This window comes from Suncus etruscus, chromosome 3, assembly GCF_024139225.1.
Source record: "Suncus etruscus isolate mSunEtr1 chromosome 3, mSunEtr1.pri.cur, whole genome shotgun sequence".
Taxonomy (NCBI): domain Eukaryota; kingdom Metazoa; phylum Chordata; class Mammalia; order Eulipotyphla; family Soricidae; genus Suncus; species Suncus etruscus.
In genome coordinates, this window is record NC_064850.1 from 46211500 (window position 1) to 46230431 (window position 18932).

Genomic DNA, 18932 nt, shown 5'->3' on the forward strand with positions numbered 1-18932 from the left:
GGGATTTGAACCGATATCCTTCTGCATGAAAGCTAAACGCCTTACCTCCATGCTATCTCTCCGGTCCCCCAATACTTAATTCTTAATACCTAATGCAGGGTATTTGATACGGTCTGTAATCGGGACAGAGGAGACTCACAACCCTAACGGAGACCCACACCCCTCACGCCTCTACCTAAGCACACAGAGAAGACAGATGGTAATTCAACATTTCTTTACGCGACGGCCAAGCCGGCCCCGGGTGAAGGCGGGCTCGGGGGAGCGGGCGCGTCTCGGTCACCCCGATTGGCTCCAGCGCAGAGCGCAGAATGAGCTGATGGGCCGCGGGGCCCAGGACGCGATGACGCAGCGGGGCGGGCTCTGTGGCCCTCGCTGCAGCCGCCTGAGCTTCACCTTTTCCTGCACCAGCTTCGGGCGCTCCGGGGTTGCCCGGTGGGAGCACGGGGATCGCCCGCTCTCGGACATGGCACGGCCGGACGCCACGGGGGCGCCGGAGAAAGGCTCTCCGGGGGGAATTGGAGACGCAGAGGCGCGCCACGGGGCGAGTGACAGCTTCCCGGTCCAAAACGGGGACCCCCGGGACAGCCCCGCGGTCACCCTGGAGGAGGACACGCATGGCCGATGGCTCCCCGATGGCCCCGGCCAGCAGGCACTGGGAGACCCCGAGGAGGACACGCAGAAGCGGCTGCTCGCCGATGGCCCCGGCCAGCCGGTGCCCGGCCACCCGGGCGCACGCACCGCGCTGTCCCCGCTGCGCTTCGCGGTGCTGCTGCTCTTTAGCCTGTCGTCGCTGATCAACGCCTTCCAATGGATCCAGTACAGCATCATCACCAACGTGTTCGAAGGCTTCTACGGCGTGGAGACCCTGCAGGTGGACTGGCTGTCCATGGTCTACATGCTGGCCTACGTGCCGCTCATCTTTCCGGCCACCTGGCTGCTGCAAGCCCGCGGCCTGCGGCTCAGCGCGCTGCTTGGCTCCGGCCTCAACTGCCTGGGCGCCTGGATTAAGTGCGCCAGCGTGCGGCCGCACCTCTTTGGGGTCACCATGCTGGGCCAGTGTCTGTGCGCCGTGGCACAGGTCTTCATCCTCGGCCTGCCCTCCCGCATCGCCTCCGTGTGGTTCGGACCTAAGGAGGTGTCTACCGCCTGCGCCACCGCCGTGCTTGGCAATCAGGTAAGTAGAGGAGAGGCCAGAGCGCGCAGGGTGCAGGCAAGCATGGTTGGGGTGATATGGGGACTCTGAGGTCTTAGCTGGGGGCCCAGGCACGCCCCACTCACCTAAATTCAGTCGTTCAGAGCGGGAGAGGAAGATAAAGTGAGGAGAACAGCATTCAGTTAAGGGGACTTTGGTTGATTTTTGGAAAGGGCCAGACTTTGTAGAAAATCGCCTGTAAAATGACAATCGCTGGGATTGGAGCACAGACTTTTTGTGCTGGAGAGCACACCTTTAATTCCCCCAGAATGCATGGTTCCTCCTCATCCCATCCCCAGCACCATTGAGCGTGCCCCCCCCCCAAACCACAAAAATTAAATAAGTTATTTGTGAGGGGCCTAAACGATAACACAGCTGGTAGGGCGTTTGCCTTGCACGCGACAAAGCTTGCCAGGAGTGATTTCTAGGTGCAGAGCCAGGAGTAGTAGGAACCCCTGAGCGCCGCCGCCGGATGTGCCCCCCCCAAAATAAAGAAAAAATAGTTTGATCTAGCTCCTAGTTTCATTTCTGAGATCACTGGGCAGCGCTATTAGGGAATGAGTTGCCAGTAACTTTCTCCAGAAGGACTTGGAATCTGGGAGGTTCCTTCCCGTCTGTGTGGCCAGTGGGCACAGTTCCTGATAAATAGAGCCTGGCACCAGAACCCTCATCTGAGTGAATGAGTGTAAAACTTGTAGTAGCTGCCCAATATATGTTCCGTGCCAAAAGGTCTCATGGAACCCTGCAGCTAGTTTTCCAGGAATAAAATGCCACACAAATCAGAAATCAAGGACTCCCTTTATCACTCTCTTTTTGGGACCATTCCTTGTAGTGCTCAAGGTTTACAGGACCCTGGGCTTAGGGGTCATCCCTTTTGAGCTCAGGGGGCCATATGGGATGCCAGGAATTGAACTCAGGTACCGGTTATGTGCAAGGCAAGTGCCCTCCCCACTTTATTATCACTAAGGACCCCAGAAACTAACTTTTTTTTTTTTTTTTTTTTTTTTTTTTTTTTTTTTTTGTGGTTTTTGGGTCACACCCGGCAGTGCTCAGGGGTTATTCCTGGCTCCAGGCTCAGAAATTGCTCCTGGCAGGCACGGGAGGACCATATATGGGACGCCGGGATTCGAACCGATGACCTCCTGCATGAGAGGCAAACGCCTTACCTCCATGCTATCTCTCCGGCCCCTCCCAGAAACTAACTTTTAACAGGGTGACCTGACTAGTCAATTCTTCCTGACGGTGCTTTCCTGACTATTTTCATGTCCAGTAATATTAGGAAACAGAATGAGGCCTTTATCTTTTTCTTCCTCTTTTTTTGTTTTGTTTTGTTTTGGGACACATCCGGTGATGCCCAGGGTTTATTCCTGGCTATGTGCTCTGAAATTGCTCCTGGCTTGAAGGGACCATATGGATCGCCAGGGATCAAACCCAGGTCCGTCGTGGGTCAGCTGCGTGCAAGGCAAACAGTCTACCACTGCTCCATAGCTCTAGCCTCTCTTCCTCTTTTTCTTAAGATAATTTTATTTTTGGGGTCACACCCGGCAGCGCTCAGAGGTTACTCCTGGCACTATGCTCAGAAATCGCTCCTGGCAGGCTCAGGGGACCATATGGGACACCGGGATTCGAACCACCTATCTTCTGCATGCAAGGCAAATGCCTTACCTCCATGCTATCTCTCCGGCCCTGATAATTTTTTTTTTCTGTTTAGGGGTTACACCTGGTGGTGCTAAGGGCTTACTCTTAGTTCTGCACTCAGTGATCATTCTTGGTAGTACTAGGGGGTGGGGATGGCAAAATGCCATGTCAAGGATTGAACCCAGGTTGGCAAGGTGCAAGGCAAACAATGTACTCTTATACCAATTTTCTAGCCCCTGGCTTTGAATTTTTTTTTTTTGGCTTTGAATTTTTTAATTTTGTCTCTGGGCCTTAGCCAGGTGCTCAGGGCTTATTCTGAGCTGCTGCTCAGGGGTCACTCCTAGAGGGATTTGGAGGACTACATATGGTTCAGAGATTTGATCTGGGATCTACCCTTTAACCTCTCTTTGGTTTAATTTTTTTTTTTTTTTTTGGTTTTTGGGCCACACCCAGTAACGCTCAGGGGTTACTCCTGGCTATGCGCTCAGAAGTTGCTCCTGGCTTGGGGGACCATATGGGACACCGGGGGATCGAACCGCAGTCCGTCCAAGGCTAGCGCAGGCAAGGCAGGCACCTTACCTTTAGCACCACCGCCCGGCCCCTGGTTTAATTTTTTTTTTAATTTTTTTTTGGATCATGGTCAGCTGTGCTTAGTCCTTACTTTTTATCTGTACTCAGGGATGAAACCTGGGATGCTGTGTTCTGGGCAAAGGTCCCCCATTAGTTGTACTATTTTTGACTATTTATGTTTTTATTTAACTTCTGAACCACAGACTGAATTTTTTATTATGGTTTGAATTTCGTCTGTGGGGGTCCTGTGATACATTGTCTAAAATGTAATTCCTGCTTATTCAGCCTCAGGCATACTAGTGGCAAGTTTGTATTCAAAAGCTTCAACTTGGGCCAGGAAGGTGGCGCTAGAGGTAAGGTGTCTGCCTTGCAAGCGCTAGCCAAGGAAAGGACTGTGGTTCGATCCCCCGGCGTCCCATATGGTCCCCCCAAGCCAGGGGCAATTTCTGAGCACATAGCCAGGAGTAACCCCTGAGCGTCAAACAGGTGTGGCCCAAAAACAAAACAAAAAAAACAACAACAACAAAAAACAAACAAAAGGTTCAACTTTTTGCATATTTATTATGTGTAACCTTTCAACAGAATAATTTACTATAATTACTATAATTTACAGTCTAGCTGTTCTGTCAAGACCACAAGATTTATTTGTTTATTTGTTTATTTTGGGGGCAAGATTTATTTAAACCCACAAAAGTTTGGTCCTTGCCTTGCAATCAACCAACCCGTTTGATCTCCAGCACCACATTGTCATCCCCCATCTCATATCACCAGGAGTAAGCACTGAGCCAGGAGTAACCCCTGAGCATGGCCAAGGTAGTCCATACCATCTCTTACCCTTTCCCCTACAAAAAAATAAAAAGACCCTTTGCAGTAATGAAACTCAAGCCTGAGCTACTGGGGCGCTGCCCTTTCATCTCTCCAGACTCTTCTTGGAGTCTGACTTCAGATGCAGTGCTCAGTCCCCGTAAGGTGAGGGAGCAGCTGCTCATCAGAGATTTCCATCAGCTGGTGGGGATCATAATGAAGGCTCTTGGGTTCCAAGTGGTCAGACTGGGTGCTTCCCAGCCCCACCTGGCCCTTGCCAGCCTGAGTCCACACTCATGGGCTGCTCACGGACCTTATGTGTTCACTTGATTCTTTTTTCTTGTAGCTCGGAACTGCAATTGGCTTCCTGCTTCCCCCAGTTCTGGTGCCGAACACACAGAATAACACAGAGCTCCTGGCGTCCAACATCAGTGTCATGTTCTACGGGACTGCAGGCATCTCCACCTTTTTATTCGTCTTAACTTTGATTGGTGAGTGATGGTTTCCCTTTCTTTCCCGCCAAAGCCCAAAGGATTGATAGGCAAAGGCAAAGGAAATAGAGTCAGGCCTAGGCCTGGTGGCTCCTGTGGGGACGTCGCATGCTTGTCTGGTTTCTCGAATTGGCCAGGGCTGCACTGTTCCCTCACATTGCACCCTAGTGGAGGTGAAGCCAGGCCCCTTTTGGCCTCCTACTCTACCCGACCATTGGTGATAGCAGCCTTGTGCCTTACCCGCCTGCCCTTTGGTTCTGGCTCTGCTAAGGGGCTGAGCCAGGCCATGGCACTAACCCTGTGGGCATCCAGGGTCCCAGGGTTGGGCTCAGGCACAGAGTATGGTCTGGGCAGCAGGCATCTGTGCAGGCTGTCAGACTGCCACAACTCTCTGCTTACCATGCCAGCACCTACTTTGCACCCTTCGTTGGGCCACAGCTTATCTATATTTTGTGAGATAAAAAACTTACCTGGAGGGCTGGAGAGATAGCACAGCAGTAGGTTGTTTGCCTTGCAAGAAGCAGACCCACCCAGGACCAATGGTGGTTCAAATCCCGGCATCCCATATGGTCCCCCATGCCTGCCAGGAGCAGAGAGCAGGAGTAACTCCTGAGTACCGCTGGGTGTGGCCCAAAATCAATAAAACAAAAACAAAAACAAAAACTTAATTGGAGGTGTCTGGAGCCATAGTAAAGCAGGAAGGGTTTTTGCCTGCATCCTGCTGACTTGGGCTTAGTCCCCAGCATTCTTTACTGCCCCATGAACCAGCCAGGAGTGATCTCTGAGCACAGAGTCAGGAATAAGCCTGGTGTACAACTGGATTTTGGTCCCAACCCACAAATAGCTGAAGACAGGAAAATTAATTAGCTGTATTGATTAATAACTAATAACCAGTTGTCAACAGCAAGTGAATTGATGATTCTTTTTAACTCAGATTCAATAATTTTATTTTTATTTATTTATATATTCTGCTTTTGGGCCACATTCAATGGTGCTCAGGGATTACTCCTGGCTCTATGCTCAGAAATGACTTCTGGCAGGCTTGGAAGACCCTATAGGATGACAGGGATTGAATCTGGGTTGGCCATGTGCAAGGCAACACCCTCCCTGTTGTGCTATTGCTCTGGCCCCAGACTCAATAATTAAGATTTATTTAATGCCCACCACTGCTGTGAGCATGGTTTTATTTTGGGGCCCACCTGGTTGATAGTCCTCAAATTTTGGCCCGTGGGCCATATGTGGTCCACTGAGGACATTTATCTGGCCTGCTGGGTATTTTTGCAACTACCTATTGTGCTTTAACCCAACTCATCCTGGAGCCACACTGCGATGTGTGGGATCTGTGCCACACTCCCTAGCTCCCTTTCTTCTCTGTCTCTCAACTCCTCCTCTTATCAGGCAGGGGTCCTCAAACATGTCCTGCCAAAAATAGGCCCATAGTTCCCATTGAAATACTGGTAAGATTGTTGATTCAATTTTACTTTTTCATTTTAAATGTTGTATTTGTTCCCTTTTTTAAAAAAAATTATCTTTAGGGCCTGGAGAGATAGCACAGTGGCGTTTGCCTTGCAAGCAGCCGATCTAGGACCAAAGGTGATTGGTTCAAATCCCGGTGTCCCATATGGTCCCCCGTGCCTGCCACGAGCTATTTCTGAGCAGACAGCCAGGAGTAACCCCTGAGCACCGCCGGGTGTGGCCCAAAAACAAAACAAACAAAAAAAAATTATCTTTATTTAAACACCGTGGTTACAAATATAATTGTAGTTGTATGATTACAGTCATGTAAAGAACACCCCCCTTCACCAGTGCAAAATTCCCGCCACCAATTTCCCAGATCTCCCTACTCCCCACCCCACCCACACCTGTATTTGAGACAGGCTTTCTTTTTCCCTCATTCATTCACATTGTTATGATAGTTTTCAGTGTAGTTATTTCTATAACTGCACTCATCACTCTATGTGGTGAGCTTCATATCATGAGCTGCACCTACATGGGAAGATGGGGGGAAATAAGGGTTGGGACTGAGGCAGTAAAAGATTAGAAATGAGCTTTGTAGGGCAGTATCAAGGTCACAATACAAGATGGATATTATGGATATATAAAATATATGCATACAATACTATCAATAGGAAACCAAGGAGAAAAAATTTCTAGTGACTGTCCCAACATAAACCAGTGCTAGAATGGCCCACCCTCCTCCCAAAGCACATTCCCATTAGTGTAGGGAGAGATAGGGGGAAAGCCTGATGACCCTTATAGAGTCCACCTAGACCGGTGCCTAGGGAAGGCCTGGAGTCCAGGGGAGAAAAAGGGGGATGGCTGGGGGCCTGCCAAGCAGCCCAGCACTCTCTAGGCTAGGGAGAAGGCCTCCGGCATGGGGACTCCCCAAACCCCATACCTGACAAGAGCTGGCTTCTAGAATCAAAGGGGAAACCGGAAACCAGATGTCTGCCTGCCCTCCTCCCCATGCACCTCCCCCTTGGAGTACAGAGGGAGGGGGGAAGCCTGAGGACCCCTAAGAGTCCACCTGAACCCACTTCTGGCCATCTGAGCTGGCACCCAGGGAAGGCCTGGAGTCAGGGGAAAAAGACAAGGACGGCTGGGGGCCTGCCAAGCCTCCCAGCACCCCCCCCCCCAGGCTAGGGAGAAGGGCTCCGGTATGGGGCCTCCCCAAACCCTATACCTGGCAAGAGCTGGTCTCCAGAATCAAAGAGGAAACCGGAAGCCAGATGTTTGCCTGCCCATAGTTCCCATTGAAATACTGGTAAGATTGTTGATTTAATTTTACTTTTTCATTTTAAATGTTGTATTTGTTCCCCCCACTTTTTTTTTACTTCAAAATAAGATATGTGCTTAGGAATGTGCTCATAGTCTTTTTTTTTTTTTTTGAAAACTATAGTCCATCCCTCAGCAGTCTGAGGGACAGTGAACTGGCCCCCTATTTAAAACTTTTGAGGAACCCTGGCTTAGGGCTTCTTCCGGGTGCTGTGGGGCGTCCCATGTGGTATTGTATCCAAATGGGGCCAGTAGTAACCCTCCAGCCTGCAAACATGGGTCATACAGCTTTGTAAGTTGTTTTTGGAATTGTGTGTGTATGGGTTTTGATTTAATTTTTTTTCAAATTGCTCACTGCTGTGGCTCAAACTCGGAATCTCATCCATGGGAAACACACATATTTCCTAAGAATAATCAAAAGTGTGTGTGGGACATGTGGTTCGTGGGAAAGTGCATCCTTTATGTGTCTTGAGAGCACAGGATGTGCCAGGATGACTCAAATTGGAAAATAAAAGTGCTGTTTTGGGGGCAGAGCAATAGTCAAGGTGTTTGCCTTATAGGCAGTTGACCCAGGTTCAATCTCTGGCATACCATAGGGTCTCCTGTGCCCACCAGGAGTGATTCCTGAGTGCTGAGTAAACCTGAACACTGGTGATATGGCCCAAACACACACACACACACACACACACACACACACACACACACACACACACACACACACACACACACGTGCTGCTTTTGGGAGTGGAGCTATCATGTGTATCATACGGCAACAAGTCACTAGCTTGTCAGTCTCCTGTGATGTGTGGCTGGTGCATGTATCTGTCCAGAGCCCCACCCTTGCTTGGTAGTGATTTAATCAGACTGAGCCTTGGGCCAGAGAGGTAGCACAGTGGTAGGGTGTTTGCTTTGCATGCAGCTGACCCAGGATGGAAGTGGATTCAATCCCTGGCATCCCATATAGTCCCCCAAGCCAGGAACAATTTCTGAGTGCAGAGCCAGGAGTAACCCCTGAGCGCCACTAGGTGTGGTCCAAAAACAAACAAACAAAAAAAAGAAAAGAAAAGAAAAAAGACAGCCACCCTGGCCCAAGGCTGCTCCTGGGAGACCCTGGTGTATAACCCTCTTCTCATCTCCAGCTTTTCGAGAGAAGCCGAAATATCCACCGAGCCAGGCCCAGGCGGCCTTGCAAGACAGCCCCCCTGACTTCTCATACGGCAGGTCCATAATGAATCTCTTCAGAAATGTCCCCTTCGTCCTGCTGCTGATTAGTTATGGTGAGTCATTTGCTCTTGGCTTTCTTGGAGCTTCGAGCTTTGCAGCATCTTGATTTTGTTTGTCCTGTGGTTGGAGCTTCACTGAATGAGACTGTTTACTGAGAATCAAACTGGGTGCCTGACCAGACAGACAGACAGGCATCCCCTCCCCTGGCCCATGCTCAGACATACCATTGGTCTATAGCCCTTCTTGGTGGTTGACAGTGTTTGGCCCAGCGCTCGTCCTTCTGCTCAGACACCTGAGCCTAGAGCACAGGCTCCAATGCACTGGGTTCTTTGGTTTTCTAACCCTCTCACTGGGCTGGGCCAAAACCCCTCTCTCTTCCCTGCCCAAGGCCCTGGGTTCCTTGCCAACCCCATGAGGACAGTGACAGTGATGGTTTTCTGTCCTCTTGTTCCTTATTCCTGGGGCTCAAACTGCTGAAAGACTGCATACACCGTTTCTGGCTGATGAGCCTTCAAAAACCCCTCGCTGCAGGCCTCTGACTGACTTGAGTCCCATGGAGGGTCCCCCAGTGCATCACTGCCCCACGCCCAGAGCAGATCACTCCCGGATTTCTGAACTCTGATCTTTGCCAGGGTCACTTCCTCCCCCTGTCTTTGTTCTGTTCAGGTCACATCCAGGGGTTCTGGAGTGAGAGGAGGGGTGGACCAGGGGTGGTGGTGGTGGTGGCATGTTTCAAAAGTGGATTTCTTTTTTCCTTGTTGTAGAACATTAGTTTTGGTGGAGTCTGTGTCTCAGGCTCCAGGCTCCCCTGATAGACTCCTTATCTCACTAACCTTCTTGTTCTGGCTTCATCTCTTTCTCACTCCTCCCTTGGAAGACACCAAAGTCAAGCCCAGCATCTCCACTTTCACCCCAACATTCCCAATCCCCTTCTTTCACGTTGCTGGGAAATACCAACTCTGGTGGTTTGAACCTGAAACTCCTCGCTCAGAAGTAGGATAAAAAGCACAATGGTCCTTGGAGATTTATTAGAACAAATTCTTTTCTCCTTCCTTTTCCTGTGACGTTCTTTTCCTTTTGTGCTTGTGTTTCTTATACCTGAATGTACATGTACCTTTTTCCCTTCCACAGGCCTACAAGAGTTCAATTAATGTTTAACTCCTTTAGTCACTGTATTTTCATCGCTTAGCGATGCTTCTCAAATACGTGTGTTGAGTACTTGAAAGAAGTTTGCTCTTTGCTGTGGTTTTCAAGGCCTTATCAGCTGACTGGGGAGGAGAGAGAAGCATCAGGAAAGTGAACAGCAGTGGGCAGGGTTAGGACTGGAAGGAAGGGGAATGAGTGGAGGGCATGGAGGTCCTGCTCTGCAGCTGAACTTGACCTTGCAAACTGGCTGTAGAGGAGAAGAGTTTTCCATTTCAGGCCTTAGAGTGCTCTAAGTTTGAGGGGGCCTTGTCACCGATGGCACAAAGTATATATTTTTTTGGGGGGGTCACACCTGGCAGAGCTCAGGGGTTCCTCCTGGCTCTACGCTCAAAGAAATCGCTCCTGGCAGGCTCGGGGAGACCATACGGGATGCCGGGAGTTGTACCACCGTCCTTCTGCATGCAAGGCAAACGGCCTACCTCCATGCTATCTCTCCGGCCTCACAGAGTATCTTTATTTAATCAGACAGACTGTTAGGCTCCAGTGTGCTCCCTGGAGGCTGAGAGCTGGTATAGAGGAAGGTGCCTGTTTTGCCGGTGACCAACCTGGGTACACCTTGAATGATGCCAGGAGTGATCCCTGAACACAGAGTGAGGGAAAGTTGCTGGGTGTGTGACTCCCCCAGACAGAACAAACCATTGTGTTTCTGTGGGCTTGCCAGTTCCTGCATTGGGTTTTTCATGTTCGTAAACACGCCCCTGCCCAGCTGTGCTGGGGGTCCAGGAGGGGACCTGGCTCATGGCCCTACCAGGCAGCACTTACATTCTGTCCTTGCAGGCATCATGACGGGCGCCTTCTACTCTGTGTCCACACTGCTCAATCAGATGATCCTGACCCACCATGTGGTAAGCCACAGGGCCTGAAAGGACTGGGAGGGCCTTGGTGCTAGGGACATCTACACCTCATCAACCCAAGGACAGTGCAGGGGGATGTGCCTACCTGTACCTCCCCTCAGACTGACCCTCATCAGTCTCCTGAGCCCTGCCAGGAGTGACTTTGTAGCACTCAGCCCTGAGCACTTCTGGGTCACCTCAAATCCCAGTCAACAAACACAGTAGAATGTCCTGTATCATATCCTGCCGCCTCTCACCCTTTCTTCCTGTGGCTGTGGGATTGGACTATCCATTGGTACCCACAGAGTCTAGCACTGGAATGGGGGTGTCAGAATCAGGCTTGAGTCCCTCTGCGTGTTCCCAGAACCAGGAGGTGTATGCTGGCAGGATCGGGCTGACGTTGGTCGTGGCAGGCATGGTGGGCTCCATCATCTGTGGCTTGTGGCTGGATTACACCAAAACCTACAAGTAAGCAGGATGGGCCCAGGTGTGGGCTCAGCTTCTAGTGCTCAGGGGTGACTATCACCAGGACTGTGGTGGGACTAGGGGTTGTGGTGGTGGTGGTGGATGAAAGGACTGGAGCACTGCACTCAAGAGCCTCAGGTTCTGTCCCCGGCATCCCTTGTGATCTCCCTGAGCCCACTAGGAGTGATCCCTGAGTTCAGACACAGGAGTCAGCCCTGAGCACCAACCCAAATAGCCAGTTCCCTTTGTTGTCTGATGAATGTCCAGCTGGTGGGAGTGTGGGGCAGAGACAGGAAGCACTAAAACAGCACACGGGTGTCCACACCTGTTCAAACTTCTGATTGAATTAGCACATGCATGTTTTTACATGTCTGTGACCCTGACTGAGCCAGCACATGTGTGTCCTTAACTTGCCCAGGATTCCCTGACAGACTCAGCACACATGTGTTCTTAACATACCTGGACCCCCTGACAAAGCCAGCAGATGCATGTCCCTGCGCCTGGGACCCTGGCTAAGTGTGGCTGACTGAGCTGTGTCATTCTTCCCAGACAGACCACCCTGATAGTATACATATTATCTTTCATTGGAATGCTGGTCTTCACCTTCACACTGCACCTTGGAAATATTGTCGTGTTTGTCACTGGAGGAGTGCTGGGGTAAGCAGGCCCTGGGGGGCCCAGGAGGCTCCCCTGGACTCTGGGTATCCTGAGAGGGTGGCCTGCCCTATGGGTCCCCGATCTGTCCTGTGAGTGTGACATGGCAGTGTTTCCCCGAGTTAGGCATGGGTCACATTTAGAAAATGAAAGGTGTGGGGCCAGAGTGATAGCACAGTGGTAGGGCATTTGCCTTGCAAGTGGCCGACCCAGGCACCCTGGACAGACCCAGGTTTGATCCCCCAAATCCCATTTCCCGAGCCTGCCAGGAGCGATTTCTGAGTGCAGAGTCAGGAGTAACCCCTGAGTGGCTCTGGGTATGGCCCAAAAAGCAAAAAAAAAAAAAAAAAAAAAGATAGAAAGAAAAGAAAAGAAAGAAAATGAGAGGTGAGCCAGGATCAGGACCTGTAGGTAGAAAGATAGATCCAAAGTTTCCCACACATGGTCAACTCTGCCTCTATGCCCAGCACCTCGAAGGGTCCCCAAAGCACAGCCAGGAGTGACCCCTGAGCACCTCAGGATGTGGTTCAAAGACAAATAAAGATAAGAAATAGTGTGACCAGGACTGATGGGTGAGTCATCTCGCAGCCATTTCCCATTCACAGCTTCAAAAAAGGTCACTTTGGGGCCCGGAGAGATAGCACAGTGGCGTTTACCTTGCAAGCAGCCAATCCAGGACCAAAGGTGGTTGGTTTGAATCCCGGTGTCCCATATGGTCCCGGTGCCTGCCAGGAGCTATTTCTGAGCAGACAGCCAGGAGTAACCCCTGAGCACCGCCGGGTGAGGTCCCCCCCCCCCCAAAAAAAAAAAAAGGTCACTTTGAGGGGCCCAGAGCCCCTTGCAGGCTGGATCTGGTCCTGGCCTGCAGCCTCATGGTAATTCTAGACTTATCCCCCAGTTTCTTCATGACAGGTTACCTTCCACTGGGATTCGAATTCGCTGTAGAGATCACCTACCCTGAGTCTGAGGGGACTTCGTCTGGCCTGCTCAATGCAGCTGCCCAAGTAAGGGCGGGTTCTGGAATGTTCCAGGGCACAGGGTTGAGGCTGACTTTAGCTCTGCCCCCTTCTCTCTCTCATACACATTCACTTATACACTCACGCTTACTAACACACAAACTCACTGATATATACTCAACACACTCAGTGCCTTTCTAGTGGATCTGCCTCCTATAAGCAAACAAAGTCCCCTGACCTGCCAACCTAGGTCATTGCTGTCTTTCTGGGGGGATTGGAGCTGAGTCCCAGCCCTGTTAATATCTGACCTTTGACATGTGCTTTTCACATACATTCAGCCCAGCTGAATAGATGGGAAAGAACTTTCTGGGTCTGGGCCAGGGTGGGCCCCCAGCTCTGCTGCTGGAGATAGGTGGATTTTGGGGTCGGCATCCACTCTCTAATCTGAGCATCTCTGTTGCCTGCCTCAGATCTTTGGGATTTTGTTTACATTGGCACAAGGGAAGCTCACAACTACGCATGGGCCCATGGCTGGCAACTTGTTCCTGTGTGTCTGGATATTTGTGGGCATCATCCTGACAGGTAAATTGGGGCCCCGGCCTGGGTTGGTCCCATTACTGTAGGGGACTGCTCGGGGTGCCACAGACCTCGGGACTCTTACGGCTTTTCTCAGGAAGTCCTGAGCATAGCCACTGTTTCTCGAAACCAAATCATACACACCAGGAATATTGGGGTATATGGAACCTTGCTCTGTCCTGGGTCCTACCTCCATCAGGATCATCCTCAGCACCCCAGCAGACAATCTAGCCTCACTTCAGTGGTGGTTTTGTGGCTGATTTTACCTTGCCCCATCACTTCCAGTCACTTCCAGCCACTTCCTGCCCTGATGCTTTGTCTTCTGTACTGCAGGTTTGTCCTTCATCTCCTCACTCACCTCCTGCTCCATGTGGCTGTCAGCAAATAGCTGTGTGTCTCCACTGCCTGTGTGTCTGCTCATGTCTGTCTCTCATTATGTGTCTCCACTGTATGTGTATCAGTCTATGTTTTTGTCAATGTCTGTTTCTCTGTGTGTGTATCTGTCTGTCTGTGTTTCCACTGTCTGTCTGTCTTTCTGTATTTCCACTGTCTGTCTGTCCATGTTTCCACTGCATGTCTGTTTTGTTGCAGCTCTCAGCTGTTGCAGCACTGGCTGGGTACAGATGGCTCTTCTCCTTGCCAGCCCTGTGTCTGAGATCTTGGCTGGGGCCACGTGGCAGGTCCAATTGACTTTGTTCCATGCATGTGTGTGTTTTCACACATATACATGCATGCACACATGCGCACAATACTTGCACACTCACACCCATTGCCCTTTCCCACCACATTTCTTCCAGCATTGATCAAGTCTGATCTGAGAAGACACAACATAAATGTTGGCGTCATGAATGGCACCGTGAAGGCGGTAAGTGGTGGTTTGGGGCACAGGTGTGGTCCCTGCTGTGTCCAGCCCATTGTTTCATTCCTGAGTCACTTTGTTTTGTGGGGCTAGCTCCAGGAAGTGAACCCAGGGTCTCCCCACTCTGACACATGTGCCCGACTGTGAAGACGCATCTTTGACCCTGAGGTCTAGAAAAAAAATGTTTTTTTTTTTTTTTTTGGTTTTTGGGTCATACCCGGCAGTGCTCAGGGGTTACTCCTGGCTCCACACTCAGAAATCGCCAAATGGGATGCCGGGATTCAAACCATCGTCCTTCTGCATGAAAGGCAAATGCTTTACCTCCATGCTATCTCTCCAGCCCCTAGAAAAAAATTTAAGTCCTAAATATTTTCTTTTTTTTCTTTGTTGTTTTTGGGCCATACCTAGCGACACTCAGGAGTTACTCCTGTCTCTGCTCAGAAATCACTCCTGGCAGGCTCAGGGGATCATATGGGATTCTGGGGATCCAACCTAGATCAGCTGTGCAAGGCAAACACCTTACCTGCAGTGCTATTACTCCAAATTCCTAAATCGTTTTTTGGTTGTTTTTGGGCCATACTCGGTGACACTCAAGGGTTACTCCTGGCTATGTGCTCAGAAATTGCTCCTGGCTTGAGGGACCATATGGGATGCCAGGGATCTAACTGAGATCCTTCCTGGGTCAGCCACATGCAAGGCAAGCGCCCTACCACTGTGCTATCTCTCCAGCCCCTGTTTTTTGTTTTCTTTTTTTTAAAGGAAAATTTAAAATATATGGCAAAATCATTTTACATACTAGAAAGCAAACATTGTTAAGGTGTTTTCTCTTTTTAGTTTTTGAAGGGGACACAACTAGTGGTGCTCAGGGATCATTCCTGGCGGTACCTCGTAGACCCTATATGGTGCTGGGAATAAATCTGGAGTTGACCCCACACAAAAGCACCTGTACTATGCCTCCAGCACACCATATAATTTTATTTTGGGGTATACCAGTTCTGTGCTTGTGGATTGCTCCCGGAGATACTCAAGGGATCGTGAGACTGAGACCTGGGTCTGCTGCTCACTGACCTCTCCAGCCCTGTGGTATGTTTTCTGTGCCTATGAGAGACATACAGGTTCTCACTGGCAGCATCTAAAAGACTATTTTGTGTGTTCCTTTTTCTAGTATCACCATAGAACTGTTTTCCTATTTGACAGTACCAGGGAATTGGGCACCAAAAGGCTATGACCCAAACTACATGCAGGAGCTCCTAAGCACTGAGCCCAGAGCAGCTCTGAGCACTGCCAGTTGTCACCCAAAAACCAAACAAATCAATGCCCAGCCCCCGCCCTCCCTGTCTGTGCCATTTCCACCTGGGGAGCCCACAGGGTTTCAATCTGTGTGACTGGGGACAGGGCTGCTGTTAGTGTCACCCAGAATCAAGTTTTCAGCCATTAAGCTCTTGATTCCCATCTGCAGGTCCCGGTAGACAGTCCCTCAGAGCCTGTGGTAATACCTGCGCCAGGGGAGGCCACCGTGTGAGTGTGAGAAGCTGGCACCGTGGAGGAGGTGTGGAGAAATCTTCCTGTGAAAGTCGCCTTCCTGCACCAGTCGTTTCCTCACTGCTCCGCCTTAGAGCCCCCTTTTCATTTTCTCTGGGGGCCAGAGTGACAGCACAGTGGGGAGGGCTCTCTCCTCACATCTGACCAAACCAGGCTTGATCTCTGGCCTACCATAGGGACCCCTGAGCACAGTCAGGAGTGAACACTGAGCACAGAGCCAGGAGGGAGCCTGAGCATAGAGCTGAGAGTGAGCCCTGAGCACTGCCTGGTATGAACCCAAACCTAGCAGCAAAAGTTGACACCAGCCCTTAGGTATGTGCCATTGGCCATAAAGAGCTGGAGCATCAGGCCATCCACTATAGCTTGCTGGGCCCTTGGGACACCCCAGGCCTTGACACTACCCTTCCACTTTGTCCTAACATTTTCCCAAGCTCCCCTGCAGCCCCACCTGCTGTTGAGTTAAAGGATGATCAGTGTTTGGGTTTCCAAACAAGTTCCTCCCTTCTCCATATTGTCTCTGTCGCTTCATGTGAGGGACCCACCTTTATGCTTACACCTGGGCACTGCTCTGGGACCTGGTTCCACGAAGGGACAGGCACAAACCCTGAGTTCATCCTTGGGGCCTGCTCACCACACTCTTTAACACTATTTTTTTTTTTTTTACTGACTTAATATTGAGTCATTCTCTACCCCTCCATGCCCTCCTTTTGACTTTTTTTTTTTTTTTTTTTTTTTTGGTTTTTGGGCCACACCCGGCGTTGCTCAGGGGTTACTCCTGGCTGTCTGCTCAGAAATAGCTCCTGGCAGGCACGGGGGACCCTATGGGACACCGAGATTCGAACCAACCACCTTTGGTCCTGGATCGGCTGCTTGCAAGGCAAACGCCGCTGTGCTATCTCTCCAAGCCCACCCTCCTTTTGACTTTGTCCCTCCCAACAGAACTTTCTAGTAAGAGAACAGCATTGTGCCTGTCACCTCATACGCCTTGAAGATTCCAGAGCCCAGGGGTCTCTGTCTAAGGTCTGGACATCCAGAGCCCTGCCCTAATGGCCCCTCCTCAGGCCGTGGGTTCCCGCAGCCTGTGCCCATTGCCCATCACTGGGCTGTGTCTGCACATAGCCTTCATTGGTGACCTAGGCAGCAGGGACCCAGACCTGGCCAGTAATGTCCCCATGCCGCTTACAGAGGGACCTCGAGGGCAGTGACCTTTTGTCTCAGACATGTCCAACAGACGTGCTTCTGAAAAGCTCTGGGACAGTCTGCTTTGGACTTGATGTGCCTTGATTTCCCAGGAATTGCAAACTTCCCTGTGGCCCCCTGGCACAAATCCTGGGGACTCTGGAGCCTCCAGAAGTTAGCAGGGAATCAGGGCCGGCTGCTTGGGGGTCCAGAGATGTTTCTTCTCATTCCCTCAGCTGTTTCCTTTGTCCCCTTTCCTTTGCTTCTTTGACCTCAGACATCCTTTGCGAATCTTTGCATTTAGCACAGACTGGCCTGAGAACATGTCTGCCCAGTGACTGCTGTGTGGACAAGGCCTTCCACACCCGTGTTGAGCCTTTGAATCTCAGATGGAATGTACTGATCACTGACTCCTTTATTTATATCACAAGTTTTATGGCCAAAAAAAAATGTTCAGGCCCTCCTCTCTAGCCTGAATGTTGATTTTTAAAAACAAATTTTTTTAACTGTTGGATTAATGTAAAATAATCATGTTTTGTGAGTCCCTGTAACTTAAACAAATCAGGGACGTGAGTGGAAGCTTTCTGAAAAGTGTGGACATGTGTGCTCAGTAAAATCGCAAGCTGTTGTGCGAAACACTGAGCTGGGATCTTCTCAGCTAGAACTGTCAGGCGCATCAGTAGGATCCCCGTTTCAAACAGTGGGGCCATTGTTTCATTTGTGCAAGGGCTGTAGCCCAGAGGGGCTTGGGAGACCAGGCAGGTGGTGCCGTGGGTCAGACCTGCAAAGGGCCTCTGACATGCAAAGCCTTGTGTGTCCTTAAGCTAGGTCACCGCCCCCTGTTTGTGTCACTTTTAATCAAGAGACTTTAGAAAAGAAACTGGAAGTTTCCCAAACATCGAATTTATGCATTAGCAGCTCTGGCTTCTGCTTCTGAATGAGGGAGAAAAATGTCTTTTATGTTTCTGTGTAGAATCTTGCCAGGAGACTTGTCTGTCTTTATGTCCTGATTGTGTCTCTTTGTACTATTTATCTGCTTAGTCTTCTTTAGTATGTCAAACTGGAAATAAATTTTATTTTTTTAATGTTCATTTTGTATGGCTTTTTTTAAAATAAAAAAAAATAAAACATTTTAAGCAATGCGGTTTACAAAACTTTCTGGCAAGGTTTCCTACATATGAATCCTGGCTCCACCCTCCCCGAAGTGTGGCTTTTTTTCTCCTTACTAAGGTACCACAGAGAGGGGGTTTTCAGGGCTTCCCATCCCCTGTACTTTGAGACCCTCCCAGGCCCTCCCTCTGAGGTGGGAATCAGAGTATTTGTTTCTGATGGATCCTCAGTTCAGTAGGAACTAGCCTTGCTTTCCACTGTCAGAGCTCCAAGTCCTCCCATCTGTAGTGCTCCAAATCTTCCCATTCTGGATGCTCCAGCCCTTCCACCCCGGATGCTTCAAGTCCTCCTTTCCTCAGTATCCTGAGTCCTCCCACCCTCAGTGGCATGAGTCCTCCCACGCGGTGCTCTAAGTCCCACTCTGCTTGCTCCTTATTTCTGAGCCCCTTTCCCGGAAAATGGGGACAGAGCGCTCTCTGCCAGCCATTTCGCAAACTACTTAAAACCTGGCTGAAATGCCTTCCAGAAGGCCTGAGATTTCTTTTCCTGTTTTTCCTCTTGGTTTTTGGGCCACATCTGGCGGTGCTCAGGGCTTACTCACTCCTGGCGTGGCTTAGGAGACCAGATGGGGTTCTTGAGAGGAACCCAGGTCCGCCACATGCAAGCCAAGGACCCTGTTGTCCTATGGCTCCAGCTTCCCTTAAATTCCTCCCCAGGACTGGAGAAATAGTGAAGTAAGTAGGGTGTGTGCCTTGCACATAGCTCATCTGGGTTCTATCACCAGAATCCCATATGGTCCCGACTTGCCAAGAGTGATTCCTGAGTGCAGAGCCAGGATTAACTCCTGAGCACCACTAG

At 50.3% G+C, this 18932-nt stretch overlaps 1 protein-coding gene across 1 annotated transcript; it reads left to right on the forward strand.

Annotated features, from left to right (window-relative positions):
* The first annotated feature begins 389 nt into the window (after nt 1-389).
* FLVCR1 (FLVCR heme transporter 1) lies at nt 390-16496 on the forward strand. The gene is made up of 10 exons (XM_049769825.1): nt 390-1174; nt 4551-4695; nt 8610-8747; nt 10678-10745; nt 11098-11201; nt 11748-11855; nt 12751-12856; nt 13279-13390; nt 14182-14249; nt 15703-16496. Exons 1-10 carry the CDS (start codon nt 464-466, stop codon nt 15763-15765), a joined length of 1623 nt encoding a protein of 540 aa, XP_049625782.1. The 5' UTR covers nt 390-463; the 3' UTR covers nt 15766-16496.
* The last annotated feature ends 2436 nt before the right edge of the window (nt 16497-18932 follow it).

Bases quoted from the DNA above. Each gene is read 5' to 3' on its own strand.
- FLVCR1 (XM_049769825.1), top strand. From the start codon at position 464: ATGGCACGGCCGGACGCCACGGGGGCGCCGGAGAAAGGCTCTCCGGGG. The intron at 4,696-8,609 runs GTGAGTGATGGT...TCTCATCTCCAG, and splicing joins ATTCGTCTTAACTTTGATTG to CTTTTCGAGAGAAGCCGAAA. The intron at 8,748-10,677 runs GTGAGTCATTTG...CTGTCCTTGCAG, and splicing joins CCTGCTGCTGATTAGTTATG to GCATCATGACGGGCGCCTTC.